The sequence below is a fragment of the Lithobates pipiens genome, unplaced genomic scaffold (assembly GCF_037356315.1).
Source record: "Lithobates pipiens isolate NorthernLeopardFrog02 unplaced genomic scaffold, aLitPip1_a1.2 Scaffold_16, whole genome shotgun sequence".
Classification (NCBI taxonomy): Eukaryota; Metazoa; Chordata; class Amphibia; order Anura; family Ranidae; genus Lithobates; species Lithobates pipiens.
The window spans coordinates 148,490,423-148,508,660 of NW_027507748.1; the positions used below are offsets into that span (position 1 = coordinate 148,490,423).

Genomic DNA, 18,238 nt, shown 5'->3' on the forward strand with positions numbered 1-18,238 from the left:
GTTTTTTGCATTTTTCTGCGTTAGCGTTTTTTTCAATGGATCAAACAAGTAAAGAAAAACATTTTACAGCTGAAAAACTCCTCTCAGAACTCACTAGTTTTTTGGCTTAAAAAAAAAAAAAAACCCAAAACACCCCAGCCAAAAACTGCTGATAACAGCCTATGTGTGCATGGACATAGGATAACATGATGGGCGTTTATTGACTGTACAAAAAAAATGTCTGAAGACAAAAACAGCTGCTGTAAAAACGTCCAAATACATCCAGTGTGCATGGGGCCTAATGGGGATGTTGTTGGTATGAGTTAAAATGCACAAATGCTTTCCCAAATATAGATCATCTTATGAATGAACGCACAGCATGTAAATGTTCATTGAACTGGAAGAACCCCTGGATATATAAGTAAATAAGAACTGGACTTGTGGATTACATAAATAATGTATTTTTTATCTTAACCACTTCCCGCCTACGGCCGTCATATGACATCCTGGAATTTCAGTGGGAATATCTGAATGATGCTAGCAGCCACAGGCATCATTCAGATATCCTTTTTTTCAGCCGGCGATTCTGTGCACCATAAGAATGATCATAGTGGCAGTTCCGCCGCGTGATCGTTCTTACAGGCGTCCCCCCCTTCCCGCCGCCATCCAGTGCTCCTCCGGGCACTCCCATGCCATTGGAGACCCGGAGAAAGAATCGTCCGGCGCCGGATGATGACGATAGAGATTTCCGGTGACCAGATGGTCACCAGTCATCTTTATGACCTTCGGAGGCCCGGGCGCGATGTTATGACGTCACGCCCGGGTTCCCGGAAGTAAACAAAGCCGCGATCGCGGCTGTCAGCATGGGATCGGTGAAATTTTTTTCACAATCTCATGCTTTGCAGGCTAGAGGAGAGATGTGGGGTCTTACTGACCCCATATCTCTCCATAAAGAGGACCTGTCACATAGATTCCTATTACAAGGGATGTTTACATTCCTTGTAATAGGAATAAAAGTAATCAAAAAAAAAGTTGTAAAAATGAAGTAAACCATTAAATAAAAAATTGTTTTTTTAAAACGCCCCTGTTCCCAGTAGCTCGTGCTCAGAAGCGAACGCACACGTTAGTCCCGCCCACATATGTACACGCCATTCAAACTACACATGTGAGGTATCGCCAAGTGCGTTAGAGCGCAAGCAACAATTATAGCTCTAGACCTCTTCTAACTCTCAATATGTAACCTGTAAAAAAATTTAAAGCGTCGCCTATGGAGATTTTTAAGTACTGAAGTTTGGCATCATTCCACAAGTGTGCGCAATTTTAAAGCATGACATGTTAGGTATTCATTTACTCGGTGTAACATCTTTCACATTATACAAAAAAATTGGGCTAACTTTACTGTTTTGTTATTTTTTTAAATCATGAAACTTTTTTTTTCCAAAAAAAAACACGTTTGAAAAATTGTTGCGCAAATACTGTGCGAGATAAAAAGTTGCAATGACTGTCACTTTATTCCCTAGGAAAAAATACATAATGTTTGGGGATTCTGAGTAATTTTCTAGCAAACAAATTATGATTTTTACGTGTAGGAGAGGAGTGCCAGAATAGGCAATGTGGTTAAAAAAAAAAAAAAAAGGCAGAGAGAAGAATACATGACATTTTTTGGACAGGTTTTTTTTTTTTTTTTTTTATGTTGTGAAAAAAAGAAAAATGCTGTATATGATCATTTCATATTTGCCACTTGCAGCCAGCAAGCATGCAATCTAGTCAGTTTTCTATTACCTTAATTATTTTACTGCTAAACTGAACAGACTAATCTGATCTGTGATTCACAACACATCTGAGGAAACACAGTTGGAGAGCAAAAATAAAATACACCATAAAAAAATTAGTTTCCTTTAAATTGCGACTCAACATAGCATGCATGAAGATGGAAAAAAAGGATGGAAAGCCACAAGCTCCGAATATGCAAAGCTCCATAATGTATGATCTTTGTGGAATAATCACTGAAATGGTCAATTTTTTTTTTACTACCAATACACCTCCTCACAATATTATTCCCCCTTAGTAGTTATAAAGCAATTTATTCAAAATGTAATAGTTCACATTTTTTACACCTTATGCCTCTTCTAACACAGTCAGATATTGTGTGAGCATTAATTCATGTTAAACAGAAACACAACACAAATGCAGCTGCAAGTACCTGTAGTGTCAGCCCACACACACATACAATGTGCTAGCACACAACAGTTATTGGGCAGATTAGCTCGTTTCAAGCCTTATTTGCTTTGATCAGGAGTTGCATTCAATGTCTTTGAATTTCAAGGCTAATAGAGACAAGCTCATCAATACTGAGCAGGCAAGTGAGTCAATGCCATTGTATAAGCACAGCACAGACAAAAAAAAAAAGCGTGAAGTGACTAGATGGCCACGACCAACAATAATATTCAAATTGCAGTCTTTTTACTGTGCTGCATTATATGCTGCAGAGGTTCGTGCAACTTTTTTCTTATGCTGGCTCTGATATTACATGTCATTGGCAAGCCTCAAAGAAGTAAAATTCAACATAATGCACACTATATATGGCCAATCCACGCTGATGTTTACAAGCTGAAAAGTCCTCACGAAACACAAATGCTCCTCTGCATTGGCATTTACAAGTGTATATCCCCCTACAGCCATTCATTTGTATGAGTGGCTGTACGCGGCACCTGTGGCTCTCTGGGCAAGAGAAAGCAGAATAAATGTAATGCCAAGGACTTATCAGTATGTAAAAGTCTGTATGCATGAAGCCTACGACAGTCCTCCCACCATGTAAAATTCACATAAATAGTAAGGATTTTGTACCTTTGCTTTGACAGTTGTTCACAGAAAACATGTTGATGGCCATGAGCTGCAACATCCTTGCGCTTCCTATAGGGGATGGACTGTACTCGAGCAAGGCCTGGAATTCCTTTAAAACCTTCTCAACAACCACATGGAACGTTTCCATTCTAGAACAAAAAATGATTCAACCTTATCAGATCATAATATTCTTACCTGTACAAAAGGCTAACTGGTATATATAAACATATCTTTAACTGTTTATGTAAAAACACTTCTAGCAGAACCGAAAGCCCCTTTCACCGGGCGCTCCGATCAGGTCCGCCTGTCAGTTTTTCAGGTGGACCTGATCGGACGCTCCATGCACCTCTATGGAGCGGCGGCATGTCCGCTGACAGCCACCGGTATCCGATTCCAGCTGGTGAAATCCAGAGGGATGGAAACGCCATTTACCATCCATCGAGGACAGCAGGGCTCTGACAAGTCTGTCTCCCCACAATGACTGGAGACAGACCTGTCCTCCGCCTGTTCAGTGGGAATCAGGGGATCGATCTCTGCTGAGCAAAGCGGAGTCCATACATAGACAAGCATGTGTAAAAGGGGCCAAACTATTTCTGATCACCACAAACTGAAAACATTATTTAATACATGTTTAATATAGAAGGCAAACATACATCCGTTCATAACTCCAGGCTTTATTTAGTTGAGAAATCACTTTGAAATATACCCCTCTAGCTTGTCTAGCGACAGCCATTTTGAGTAAGGGCAGATGATTCATGCAGCATTTACTTCCTGGAATCCATCTGCCTTTTGCTAAGGCATGCAAGCAGGAAGATGTGCCTAACCAAGAAAGCCAATCCTCCCCTATTCCAGATCAAGAAAAAAATGCCCATGAAGACTCCTATGAATTAGGACTTTATTTTGGCTGCGGCCAGAAAGCAACTGCAGAAGTGTAAAAAAAAAAAAAAAAAAAAAAAAAAAAAAAAACACCACAACAATATATTATTCCTTCCTATCCATTTACCAATACTAGCAACATGTTGAATACAAATGGTTAATGTTGATTGAGAGATGATCTGAGTGCTTCTGATTCTTCATTCATTGCCAAGTTCAAGCATGGGATGGGTCCTGGACCAGAACTACCGCTTTACTGCAGTGCAGACTGCAAAGAGGCCCAAGACCTTGTAATGTTGTCTGGCAGAGGTGTTTGGATCAAAACTAGCTGAATGAAAGCACAAATTCCTCTGGCCCATTTCCCAATTTTCAAAATATGCATTTCAACTGTGAATTTATTTGCCCAATGTAAAATTTTAACTACTGGCCGTTGTATACAAACAACCAGGCAGTTCACTCCTGAGCATGGAAGGCCATTTTAAATGACCTATTTTTAGGGGCACTTATGCACACCCTTCAGAGGGTGCAGCCTTATATTTTGTGTTTCCGGTGTTTACAGGACACAACAGACAACAGAGCGGGATACAGGGTCAACAAAATCAGCCCCAGTGTCACAAGATCAATGTAGCCAGGAACAACGTTCCTGATTATTAGCCACACCAGAGAATGTGCAGCCAATAACAGTGCCAATAGAGCCAATGCAGGCAGCAACAGCGTTACTGATCAAAACCCAGTGCATTGTCCCTTCTGCCTGCAATCTGTACTGACCCAGTCTATTGATTGACCAAATCTTTGTCTGCCCTCTGGAGTGACCAATCTGACTACGTTCCAGTGAGACATCAGTACGAGACATCCCCTACAGACCACTGGACTACCTGCAACCACAGGCACTCTTTTGTGCATTCTTTGTTCTGCCTGGCCAATGAATATAGCATTCCTAGGGCAGCCACAAACCATTAGGCTAGGCTTGCTTGACTTTGATTTTTGTGATACTTAACCCACAACAGTAAAATCAATCTGTATGCAATAAAAGCATGCTAGTTATACTCATTGTGGAACCTAATGGATAAACCTTCTGCATGGTGTTAAAAGGCTGTTTAATCCTGTCTTCTTTGGTCCTCCCCTTCTTCCACTGTCCCCGATCCCTCACTTAAAAGAACAGAGCTTTTTGAGTCCCTCTGTACATGTTCAGTTTGGTTTGGCTAGAGCAGGGATATGCAATTAGCAGACCTCCAGCTGTTGTAGAACTACAAGTCACATGAGCCATAGCAAGACTGACAGCCACAAGCAAGACACCCAGAGGCAGAGGCATGATGGGACTTGTCGTTTTACAACAGCTGGAGGTCCGCTAATTGCATATTCCTGGGCTAGAATTTTGTTTTTTTCCTTGGGAGGGTGCATGTGATCAGCACAGGGCCAATCAGCACTGTCCAGACAGAGGGTCAGGGGTCCTGCAGCCTTAGGCTGGATTCACACCTATGCATTTTTAGTGCTTTTTACATTTTGCTGATTTGCACTACAGAACATATTCCATAGGAAACCGTGGCAAATAGACTGTAGTGCAAATCTGCAAAATGCAAAAAGCACAAGAAATGCATAGGTTTGAATTCGGCCTCATAGAACAATCCTGGGAAAATTAAAACGTCTACAAGCTTTAACCAGTGCTCAGCTCGACACTGATAGAAGTCACAAGGCTGCTGATGAGAAAAGGGTATTTAGCAGTTTATATTTGAACAGAAGAGGTTACAAAACTTCTCAGATGCCCACCTAACCAATTGTCCCCTGGAGCCTGTTCCCCCACAACTACTATTGTCAACCTCTTCTTCTATCCTATGCTCCCTCATGTACATCTTCAATCTCAAACTCTAGTGGCACCTTCCCCTGCCCTCTAAAATGCGCAGATCACACCCACACTTAAAAAGCCCTCACTGGACCCCACCAACCTGAACAACTTAAGACCCACCTCATTGCTCACATTCAACTCTAAACTTCTTAAACGCATAGTCCACAACAGTCTTCACTCCTACCTCAGTGAAGAAAAAACAAAAAAAAAAAAAAAAAAAAAAAAAAAAAAAAAAACACACCTTTGTGACCCCTAACAGTCTGACTTTTGCTCGCAACACTCCACAGAAAACTGCCTTCCTAAAATTCTCTAATGATTAACTGCTAAAACTAATGGTCACTACTCCATACTCTTACTACTAGACCTCTCTGTGACCTTTGACACTGTTGACCACCTGTTCCTTCTAAAACTCCATTCTCCTGGCCTTCAAGATTCTGCTCAATCCTGGTTCTCCACCTACTTATTACAGTGCTATTTTAGTGTTACCTACAACTGTCTCCTCCTCTCCATTGCCCCTTTCTGTCGGGGGTCCATAAGTCTGTTCTTAGACCCCTTGCCTCCTCTACCCTTGGTCACTTGATAACCGCCCATGACTTCCAATATCATCTATACGCAGATGACACCCAAATCTATCCGTCTACTCCTCACCTCTCTCCTTCAGTCTCCTCTTGCATTACTAACTGACATATCAGCATGGATGTCGCACCACTTTCTTAACCACTTGACCACTGGGCACTTAAACACAATAACCAGACCAATTTTCAGCTTTTGGTGCTCTCACATTTTGAATGACAATTACTCAGTCATGCAACACTGTACCCATATGACATTTTTGTCCTTTTTTCACACAAATGGAGCTTTCTTTTGGTGGTATTTAATCACCGCTGGTTTTTTTTTTTTTGTGCTATAAAAGAAAAAAAGACTGAAAATTCTGTAAAAAAAAATGTTTTCTTCTTTGTTTCTGTTATAAAATTTAGCAGATTAGTAATTTTTCTTGATAAATTTTGGCTAAAATTGATACTACATATCTTTGGTAAAAATAAGTACAAATTGGTGGATATTATTTGGTCTTTGTGAAAGTTATAGAGTCCACAAGCTATGGTGCCAATAAATTGATCACACCTGAAGGACTGACGGCCTATTTCAATTCTTGAGACCCTAACATTCCAGAAAAGTACAAATACCCCCCAAATTACCCCTCTTTGGAAAGAAGACATTCCAAGGTATTTAGTAAGAGGCATGATGAGTTTTTTTAAGTTGTCATTTTTTCCCACAATTCTTTGCAAAATCAAGATTTTTTTTTCCTTTTTTTTTTTCACAAAATTGTCATATTATCAGGTTATTTCTAACACACAGCATATGCATACCACAAATTACACCCCAAAACACATTCTGCTATTACTCCCGAGTATGGCGATACCACATGTGTGAGACTTTTACTCAGCCCAGCCACATACAGAGACCCAACGTGCAGGGAGCACCATCAGGCCTTCTGGAGCACTCAGGCCAATTCTAACATTTCTCTCTTGCATGTAAAAAATCTTTATTTGCTAGAAAATTACATAGAACCCCAAAATATTATATATGTTTTTTTAGCAAAGACCCTAGAGAATACAATGGTGGTCATTGCAAATTTTTTGAACCATTTTTGTGGGGGAAAAAACTGTTTTGTGCTTAAAAAAAAAAAAACAAAAAAAAAAACACTAAAGTTAGCCCAATGTTTTTGCATAATGTGAAAGATGAAGTTACGCCGAGTAAATAGATACCCAACATGTCACCCTTCAAAATTGCACATGCTCGTGGAATAGCGCCAAACGTCGCTACTTAAAAATCCCCATAGGTGACGCTTTAATTTTTTTTTACTGGTTACATGTTTTGAGTTACAGAGGAGGTCTAGGGCCAAAATGATTGCTCTCGCGCCAACGTTGGCAGTGATACCTCACATGTGTGGTTTGAACACCGTTTTCATATGTGGGCGGGACTTGCATATGCATTTGCTTCTGCATGCGAGCACATGGGGACAGGGGCACTTTAAGTTTTTTTTATGGTTCATTTTACTTTATTTTAGTTTGACATTTTTCCCCCAAAAAATAAAATAAAATTTTTGATCGCTTTTATTCCTATTACAAGGAATGTAAACATCCCTTGTAATAGGAATATGGAATGACAGGTCCTCTTTACAGTGACCTATGGGGTCAGTAAGACCCCACATCTCACCTCTAGGCTGGGAAGCCTGAAAAAAAAAACAAAAAAAAAAAACATTCTGGCTTTGATCGTATTGGCGAGTCAGTAGAAGCACCGGAGGGCGGCGGGGAGGGGCGTCCCCTCTCGCCTCCTGTAAGACCGATAAAGCAGCGGAACAGCCGCTATGATCGTTCTTATGGTGTATGGAATCACCAGCTGAAAAAGCTGATATCGGAATGATGCCTGTAGTTACACTCACCATTCAGATATCCCCGCACAAAGTCAAGGACGTCATATGATGGCCGGTGGGCGGGAACTGGTTAAAATGCATTTTTTTTTTTTTTTTTTTTTAACACGTTGTCCATTTATACAATATTTCTAACACATGGCATGTACATACCAAAAATTACACCCCACAATAGATTTTCCTACTCCTCTTGAGCCTGGTCACATACAGAGGCTGAGGCTGAGTATGGCCTAGCATGGCTGGGTATCACCGAGTATGGTTGGGTATTGCAGGGTATCACCGACTATGGCTGGGTATGGCAATTTATGGCAGAGTATTGGCAGGGTATTGCAGGCTATTGCTGGGTATTGCAGAGTATTGACAGGGCATTGCTGGGTATTGCAGAGTATTGGCAGGGCATTGCTGGGTATTGCAGAGTACTGGCAGGGCATTGCGGGGTTAATTGTCAGTGAGCAGCGCTGTGGGCATTGTAGATCCAGCCCACAGTGTTGCTGACATCGATCTCCCCCCTCTCGCTGTACCGATCAGTACAGAGAGGGGAGGGAGGAACTGGTTTGTTTACAAGTGATCACTCCGTCATTTGACGGAGCGATCACGTGGTAAATGGCCACGATGAGCGGCCGTTTACCGTAATGCTCTCGAGTGAGAATTCTGGGACGACATTATAGTACGTCCTCCCAGAGTTAAGCAACCGCCCTGTAGCCGTCATTCGGCTATGGGCCGGCTGTTAAGTGGTTAAACCAAATCTCTATAAAACATAAAATGATAATATTTCCCCCACTCCCCTGCAAGACTTTTTAATCCAAATCAATAATGCAACCATCAATTCCTCCCCTCATGTCAGGGTACTAGGTATAATCAGACTCTGGCCTGTCCTTTCAGCCTCAAAGCCAATCATCAATAGCTTGCAAACTTTGTAACATCTCTAAAATATGCCCCCTTTTAAATAAAGAAACTGTCAAGCTACTAATTCACTCCTTTGTTATCGCTCGCCTTGACCATTGCAACTCCCTTCTCATTGGCCTACCATTCCATAGGCTATCACCTCTTTAGTCTATCATGAATGCTGCTGTCAGACTCATCTACCTTACCAACCACTTATTGTCCGCCACCCACCTCTGCCAATCCCTACATTGACTCCTGATCACAACATACAAAGCCATCACCAATCTTGTCTCTAAATATCACCCAAACCATCCTCTCTGCTCCTCTTGAGACCTCCTGTTCTCAAGCTCCCTTGTCTCCTCCTCCCATGGTTGTATCCAAAATTTCTATAAAGCCTCTCCCATCCTCTGGAACGCTCTTCTACCTCAATCTGTCCTGCAATATCCTACTCTAGCTGCCTTTAGGTGAATCCTGAAAATTCACTCTTCAGGGAAGCCTATCACGTCTCCAACTAATATTTGACCACTTCCATCAGCTCATTCCCCAGAGTTACAACCTTTTGTATCATCTGCCCCACCCTATTAGACTGTAAGCTCTTCTGAGCACCCTCTTAACCCTCTTGTATCTTATTGTACTGTATTGTCTCCCTTTTATACTGTAAAGCACTGCATACACTGTTGGCACTATACAAACACTATATGATATTTATGAAAATAATTGCATTTCCATGTTCTGTGTACTTTGGGAGACCAGATATAGTAAAATGTAGGGTCCTGGGTTTAGTAACACCAAGTTATGACGTCCAGTACATAACTAGTTCAAACACTGAAAGTCTCACACATACAGCGCAGGAAAAGAAAAAAAGAAAAGAAAAAAGTATTTGATCCCCTGCTGATTTTGTACATTTGCCCACTGACAAGGAAATGATCAGTCTAACATTTTAATGGCCGTTTAATTTTAACAGTGAGAAGCAGGACAACAAAAATAGCCAGAAAAATGCAATTCTAAAAAAGCTATAAACTGATTTGCATTTTAATGAGGGAAGTATTTGAACCCTTCGGAAAACATGACTTGGTGGCAAAACCCTTGTTGGCAATCAGAGGTCAGACGTTTCTTGTAATTGGACACCAGGTTTGCACACATCTCAGGAAGGATTTTGTCCCACTCCTCCTTGTAGATCCTCACCAAGTCCTTAAGGTTTCAAGGCCGACGTTTGGTAATTCGAACCTTCAGCTCCCTCCACATTTTCTATGGGATTAAAGCGGTTCTGCACCTTAAAAAAATATATTAAAAGCCAGCAGCTACAAATATTGCAGCTGCTGACTTTTAATAAATTGACACTTACCTGTCCCAGGGTCTAGCGATGTCGGCGGCAGATGACGAGCGATCGCTCGTCTCTCTGCTGCCCCCACCGCCATCCTCTGTCAGGGAATCAGGAAGTGAAGCGTTGCGGCTTCACTGCCCGGTCCCCTACTGCGCATGCGCGAATCACGCTGCGCGTCTCCGCTTGTCCCCGCTGTGTCCTGGGAACTGTGTGTTTCCCAGAACATAATGAGGGGGGGGGGGGCGGGGCATCTGCGGCGGTTTGTCCCGGAGGTGGGTGCAGATATCTGGATTATCCAGGTAACTGCACCCCCCTACCCCCTGAAAGGTGCCGATTGTGGCACCGGAGGGGGGGAGGGATCAGATGAGCGGAACTTCCACTTTAGGGTGGAGAATCGCTCTAAGATCTGCAGACTGGCTAGGCCACTCCAGGACCTTAATGTGGTTGTTCTTGAGCCACTTCTTTGTTGCCTTGGCCATGCATTTTGGGTAATTGTCATGCTGGAACACCCATCCATGACCCATTTTCAATGCCATGGCTGAGGGAAGGAGGTTCTCACCCAAGATTTGATGGCACATGGCCCCGTCCAGCTTCCCTTTGATGCATTGAAGTTGTCCTGTCCCCTAAGCAGAAAAACATCACCAAAGCATTATGTTTCCACCTCCTTGTTTGACAGTGGGGATGGTGTTCTCGGGAGTCATAGGCAGCATTCCTCCTCCCCGAAACACAGTAAGTTTAGTCTCATCTGACCAACAACACTTTCACGCAGTTCTCCCCTGAATCAGTCAGATATTCATTAGCAAATTTCAGACAGCCTGTACATGTGCTTTCTTGAGCATGGGAACCATGCGGGCGCTGCAGAATTTCAGTCCTTCATAGCGTAGTGTGTTACAAAATTAGCAGGGGATCAAATACTTTGTGTTTTGGGGTATAATTTTAAGCATGTCCATGTTGCATGTGAGAAATGGCTTATTAAAAATGGACAAACTTTTTTTTTTTTTTTCTACAAAACACTCTTGCTTCTGCATTTTCCCCCCAAAAAGTCAAATAATCATCAAAAGACTTTCCATGTCGCCTAAAAATACCTTGAGATGTTTACTCTCCAACATGTGGTAATTTTTGTTAGCGTTTCTACTGTCCAGATACGCTAAGGCCTCCAAAGAAAATGGTAGGCAGTCCAGAAATTATATGAATAAATTATGCCACTTGAAAGTTTGAAAGTGCTCCTTAGATTTTGGACCTCATCAGGTGGCTAGGCTGCAAAAAATGTCTCACATGTGGTATCCCCATACTCCGGAGCAGTAGCAGAATGTGTTTTAGAGTGTATAACTTAAGGTCCGTACATACAGTATGAAAATCAGGTGGAAAAATGAGTACGAGCTGTCTGACGATTTTCGGATGATTCGTTTCGACAGCCGATTTCGCTTTTTTGTCAGACAAAATCTTAATGCGCAGACTAACATTTTTGTCAGATGTGAACTCAATAATATAACAACATAAATATGCCATAAATCTTTCCCATAGTTTGCAGACACTAACTTTTGCACAAACCAATCAATATAAGATTTCGATTTGTTTACCAAGAATATGTAGAATATATTGGGCTAAACTGATGAAGAAATTAGTTTTTTTAAAAACATTTTTGGGGATATTATAGCATTGTCGCTGTTTTTTTGTTTATAGCGCAAAAAATAAAAACCACAGAGGTGATCAAATACCAACATTGTCAGTTTAAAAAAAAAACATAATTGATCACTTTTATCGCTGTCATAAGGAAAGAAAACATCCCTTGTGACAGTAATAGGCGGTGAGGGATTGGCGGTCTAAAAGACCCCAAATACATCCTTTGCACTTAAAAGTATTCATATCACCAAAATTAGCATTTCCGAATACTGTCGGTTTATTAAAATCGGCACCATTGGCAGCCAAGTAAACCAGAAGTGACGTCGTAACGGATCTTACATCGGAGACCAGATCAAAGCCAAATACAGCTTTGTGCGGGTATGAGCTTAGCCGAAGGCATCACCTCGGTATAACCCCTTCAAGCCACGAACGCATATTTACGTACAGTCAGCATGACGAGGTTAACCACTTAACAACCGCTCCATAGCCGAATGACGGCTACAGGGCAGTTTCTTAACTGAGAGGATGTCATATGACGTCCTCCCAGAATTCCGCTCTCGCGCGTCCCCTGGGGCGCGCATTTGAGAGCATCCGTGCATCACAGAGCATCACAGATCATAGTAAATGGCCGCTCATCGCGGCCGTTTACCACGTGATCGCTCCGTCAAATGACAGAGCGATCACTTGTAAACAAACCAGCGTCATGTTATGACGCCGGTTCCTCCCTCCCCTCTCTGTAACGATCGGTACAGCGGATGGGGAAGAGATCAGTGTCAGCAGTGCTGTGGGCTGCATCTGCAGTGCCCACATCGCTGCTCACCGAAATTAACCCCTCAATTCCCCGCCAATACTTTGCAATACCCAATACCCCGCCAATACTTTGCAATACCCAATACCCTGCAATACCTCGCCAATACCCTGCAATACCTCGCCAATACCCTGCAATACCTCGCCAATACCCTGCAATACCCTGCAATACCTCGCCAATACCCTGCAATACCCCGCCAATACTCTGCAATACCCCGCCAATACTCTGCAATACCCCGCCAATACTCTGCAATACCCCGCCAATACTCTGCAATACCCCGCCAATACTCTGCAATACCCCGCCAATACTCTGCAATACCCCGCCAATACTCTGCAATACCCCGCCAATACTCTGCAATACCCCGCCAATACTCTGCAATACCCCGCCAATACTCTGCAATACCCCGCCAATACTCTGCAATACCCAATACCTCGCCAATACTCTGCAATACCCAATACCTCGCCAATACTCTGCAATACTCTGCAATACCCAATACCTCGCCAATACTCTGCAATACCCCAATACCACGCCAATAGCCTGCCATAAATTGCCATACCCAGCCATACTCGGAGATAACATGCAATACCCAGCCATAGATGTTCCCGCCGCCCTACAGTGTTTCTACCGACTCCCCAATACGATCAAAGCCAGAATCTTTTTTTTTTTTTTTTTTTTTTTTTATTTCAGGCTTCCCAGCCTAGAGGTGAGATGTGGGGTCTTATTGACCCCATACCTCACTGTAAAGAGGACCTGTCATGCCATATTCCTATTACAAGGGATGTTGTAATAGGAATAAAAGTGATCAAAAAAATTATTTTTGGGGAAAAAAAATGTCAAACTAAAATAAAGTAAAATGAATAAAAAAAAATTTAAAAAATGTAAAGCGCCCCTGTCCCCATGTGCTCGCATGCAGAAGCAAACGCATACGTAAGTCCCGCCCACATATGAAAACGGTGTTCAAACCACACATGTGAGGTATCGCTGCGAACGTTTGTAACTCAAAACACGTAACCAGTAAAAAAAATTAAAGCGTCGCCTATGGGGATTTTTAAGTAGCGAAGTTGGGCGCCATTCCACAAGCGTGTGCAATTTTGAAGAGTGACATGTTATTTATCTATTTAGCATAACTTCATCTTTCACATTATGCAAAAATTGGGCTAACTTAATTTTTTTGTTTTTTAAGCACAAAACTTTATTTTTTCCAAAAAAAGCGTTCAAAAAATTGCTGTGCAAATATCGTGCGAGATAAGTTGCAATGGCCACCATTATATTCTCTAGGGTCTTTGCTAAAAAAAAAACATATAATGTTTTGGGGTTCTATGTAATTTTCTAGCAAATAAATGATGATTTTTACATGTAGGAGAGAAATGTCAGAATTGTCCTGGGTGCTCCAGAACGCCTGATGGTGCTCCCTGCATGTTGGGCCTCTGTATGTGGCCACGCTGTGTAAAAGTTTCATACATGTGGTATCGCCAATACTCGGGAGTAATAACAGAATGTGTTTTGGGGTGTAATTTGTCGTATGCATATACTGTGTGTGAGAAATAACCTGATAATATGACAATTTTGTGAAAAAAAAAAAAAAAAGTAAAACAAAATCTTGATTTTGCAAAGAATTGAGGGAAAAAAATGACAACTTCAAAAAACTCATCATGCCTCTTACTGAATACCTTGGAATGTCTTCTTTCCAAAAAGGGGTCATTTGGGGGGTATTTGTACTTTTCTGGCATGTTAGGGTCTCAAGAATTGAAATAGGCCGTCAGTCCTTCAGGTGTGATCAATTTTCAGATATTGGCACCATAGCTTGTGGACTCTAAAACTTTCACAAAGACCAAATAATATCCACCAATTTGTACTTATTTTTACCAAAGATATGTAGTAGTAAAAATTTTGGGCAAAATTTATGAAGAAAAATTTGTAATCTGCTAAATTTTATAACAGAAACAAAGAAAAATTCATTTATTTTACACAATTTTCGGGTCTTTTTACTTTTATAGCACAAAAAATAAAAAACCCAGCGGTGATTAAATACCACCAAAAGAAAGCTCTATTTGTGTGAAGAAAAAAAAAAAGGACAAAAATTTCATATGGGCACAGTGTTGCATGACTGAGTAATTTTCATTCAAAATGTGAGAGCACCGAAAGCTGAAAATTGGTCTAGTTATTAAGGGTGTTTAAGTGCCCAGTGGTCAAGTGGTTAAAGGTTATTACTCTGGTGTTATATATGTATTAGAATCAACTAATCCTTTACACAGTGGTTGTCTCATTTAAACACTAGGGTTAGGCTTAGCTATTGACATAGAAGGCAAAATCCTTTTAAATATAAAAATAAGCATACAAATCTAATGATCTGGTTGCTTATCCTGACCATGAAAGTGGAAGAATCTTCAGGCTTCATCATAATATGCCCGAATCTAGAAGGATCAGCTTTCCTAGTCATGCAAGACTGTTCATTTAGAGCATAGTAGACTCATCCTTCAGGCAGCTGTGATGACCAAATTTTAAATTACTTCTCTTTTGAATATCTAATTGACAGGAAAGGATCCCCCCCCCAATCATACTTACCTAGGTGAATGTCCCTGGCACCTACACACTGAGAACCCAGCGATCGAACACCGCAGATCACTTGGTTTTCAGAGCTCCGTAAGCAGAGAGCTTTAGGCCGTCACAGTTTGCTCTTCTCCCTACTTGCTCACTGGAGCACTGAGTTGTGGTGGGGACAGAGAGGCCTTCTCAGGCTCTCAGCGGCTCGCTAAGAGTCTGACACGGGTGTCAGTCTAGGCACCTGGCAGATCCAGACTCCGTTGTCGGGATGACGTGGTGCCTGGACTGACATTGGTGACGTCAGCAGGGAGCCGACTTGAGTCCACTCTTTGCTGAAAACGGGTCACAGGAGTGAAAAACGAATTGCACTCCTGTGATCCATAGCGGAAGTACAGCCAAATGAGCTTTGTCAGGACTTTTCCTTTAAGAGGGGTTTTTGTCTGTGCAATAACAATGGAGCATCAGTGCAACCTTCTTTAGCCGCTCAAGGGAAACCTCTAGGGCGATTTCTTATCTCCATGATGAAAATGGGCTTCTGGGGACACAGTTTCAGTTAACTTGTGAATTCACAACTAGGACACACAGAATACTGCCAGAGCTATCACCAGAGGCAAATTTTAAAAGATATGTTCATTAGCCATAAAATGAAATGCAACCTAAAGCTGACTATACATTATACAGTTTTTCTATTAAATTTTCTTGAAATTTATGTTCAACTATGTAGTGCAAGGGCCTGCTGATTGAATGCAAATTGGATGGGTTTAGGTTTGACCTCATATTAACCAGGCTAAAGGACACAGGATGAATATTTATACACCTAGGGTTATACACCTGTACCTTAAAGTGGTACTAAACACACACCGTTTACATTGTTCCTTCTATTTCTGTACGTGAATGATGGCACTGTCTTAATACAAAAAAAGTACTTTTATCCTAATCAATATACAGCTGTCACATGGCCCAGCTCTTTCCCAGACTGTATATATGGACACATAAGCAGGAGGAGATTCTAGTCCTCTGCTGCTGGTGAAATCAGAAAAAAACAAAACAAAAACAAAAAAACAGCCTTTGGAATACAAAAGTAGGAAAGAAATTATAAACTGTTTTAAATTGTCATATAAATATACAGCATATTTGAAATCAAATCTTTATTATTTTGTAGAAATAACATGGTGTGGGCAGAGTCCCAAGCTTTGTCGCACCCCGTCAGCAGGTGTCTAGTATAAGAAGGAGATGACACCTCCATTAAACTACATGTAATATCCCACCCCCATTGTGTTTAGCTGGTTAGTAGGCATGAAGGAGGCGGGAGGGTATGGGCTGTCATTTACCATGGTGTGTACACCCACATGTGTGACTATAGTCACAGATGTGAAGGAAGAAATGGTCGGCATAGAAACTCACTGAAAACAGAGCATGTGCAGAGTTGCCACCACAGCTGCAAAATCTTTAGCTGAATTGGGGACATGAATAGAAAGTGGAGATAGAGAGCAGCAATATCAGGTTTTTTTGCAGAATACAGAAAATGAATACCATAGTGACTGAGTATGAACAGCATGTAATACAGCATTTATTGATTTTTCTTTATGATGTGGGTTTAGTGACACTTTAGGTAGATTAAAAAATGCTGGCAAAATTCCCCTATAACCCTACCCGACTCCGAGAGTCCCAAGTGTTGCGGCAAGCAATGCCGAGCATATCAGGGAATGGAAGGGAGGGTTGTAGTTTCTTGTACTCCAAGATATAGAATAACCACAGGTCAAAATGCCTCTAATTTTAATCGGCCAGAGCAGCACGTAGGCAGAATATACATACATCATGGGACATCACCAAGAAACAAATAAGGGTGCGCAACAATGAGGCAAACAGAACTGTGCCATAGGGCCCAACAACAAGCGTCAAAATACTCAACCCATTGAGAGCCGTTGCAAGAACCTTGTGGCCGACAGTTGAATCAGCAGAAGATTGGATGTTCGCTTGGTAAAATGTGCGTATAGAAGAGCAGGAAATTTTGCTTTGAGAATGTAAGCTTTTGCAACCTTGTGATGCTTTGGGAGCAGGGCATAAGCATGGGAGCACAATGTCCTCAATGAGGTGGAATGCCAAGACCATTTTCGGAAGAGAATGGCCTTGAACATCAGACAACCCATGTCACTAAGAATGAGGAAAGGCTCTTTACAGGAAAGAGCCACCAGTCTAGAAACACTAAGGGCTCTTTCACAATGCACACTGGCCCACTGTGGTTCAGCCACAACACAGGTGCAGTGTACCTGTGCTTTACCACAGGACTTTTATTATGTCCCACGTTTTTGGTGCATTTTCTGAAAGTGCACCAAAGATGCAGCGTGCAGGACTTTTGAAGCGCTTTCAGAAAATGCATCAAAAACACGGTGGGGGGTGGTGTTAGGCAATTCTTAATAAAACTGATTTGGATGAGCTAAACAGATTAGTAGAGGATAGAGAGACTTATGAGACATTAAAAAGGAAACCCTACCAATAAATATATAAGGCTAAACTAAAAAAAAAACACTTCTTAAAATAAGCACAAAATGGAAGAGATAATAAAGAAAGCAATAAATCCAATACCGGATGACCCAAAAGTCCCAGTCATCTACCATGAACCAAAACTCCACAAAAGCCCCCAGGTAGATCAATCATGAGTGGAATTGATTCCCTCTTTTCTAGAGTGAATATTTAGTTTTTTTCAGCCATTACCCCAACAATTCCCCACCTATCTGAAGGACAGTACAGATCTTACTAGTCTAACGAAGTCTACTAATGTAGACAAAAACTAAATTTTGGCTAGTGTCGATGTTAACTCCTTGTATAAAAAGATCAAAGCCATGCACTGGAGGCAGTATCATGGGCCTTACAAAAGACGGATTTAAAAAATAAAAGCAAGCAAAAAGGAGTTTTTAAAGAGGAAGTAAAAGGCAAATTATTATTTTTTTTAAAGCACACCCTATAAGGCAAAGGCATAATGAGCTATTATGCATAGCATACTAGCTCATTATGAATAACTTACCTGAGAACGAAGCCCCCGAAGCGGTCCTCAGTCTTCCTCTTCGCCGCTGCCATGGATCC

At 41.5% G+C, this 18,238-nt stretch overlaps 1 protein-coding gene across 1 annotated transcript in view; it reads right to left on the bottom strand.

Annotated features, from left to right (window-relative positions):
• The window catches only part of SMG6 (SMG6 nonsense mediated mRNA decay factor), a 479,367-nt gene that overhangs the window by 351,059 nt on the left and 110,070 nt on the right, over positions 1-18,238 (bottom strand). Inside the window, exon 10 of the mRNA XM_077480585.1 lies at positions 2,827-2,972. Within this exon, the coding sequence (XP_077336711.1) occupies positions 2,827-2,972 (146 nt within the window). The remainder of the gene's footprint in view (positions 1-2,826; positions 2,973-18,238) is intronic.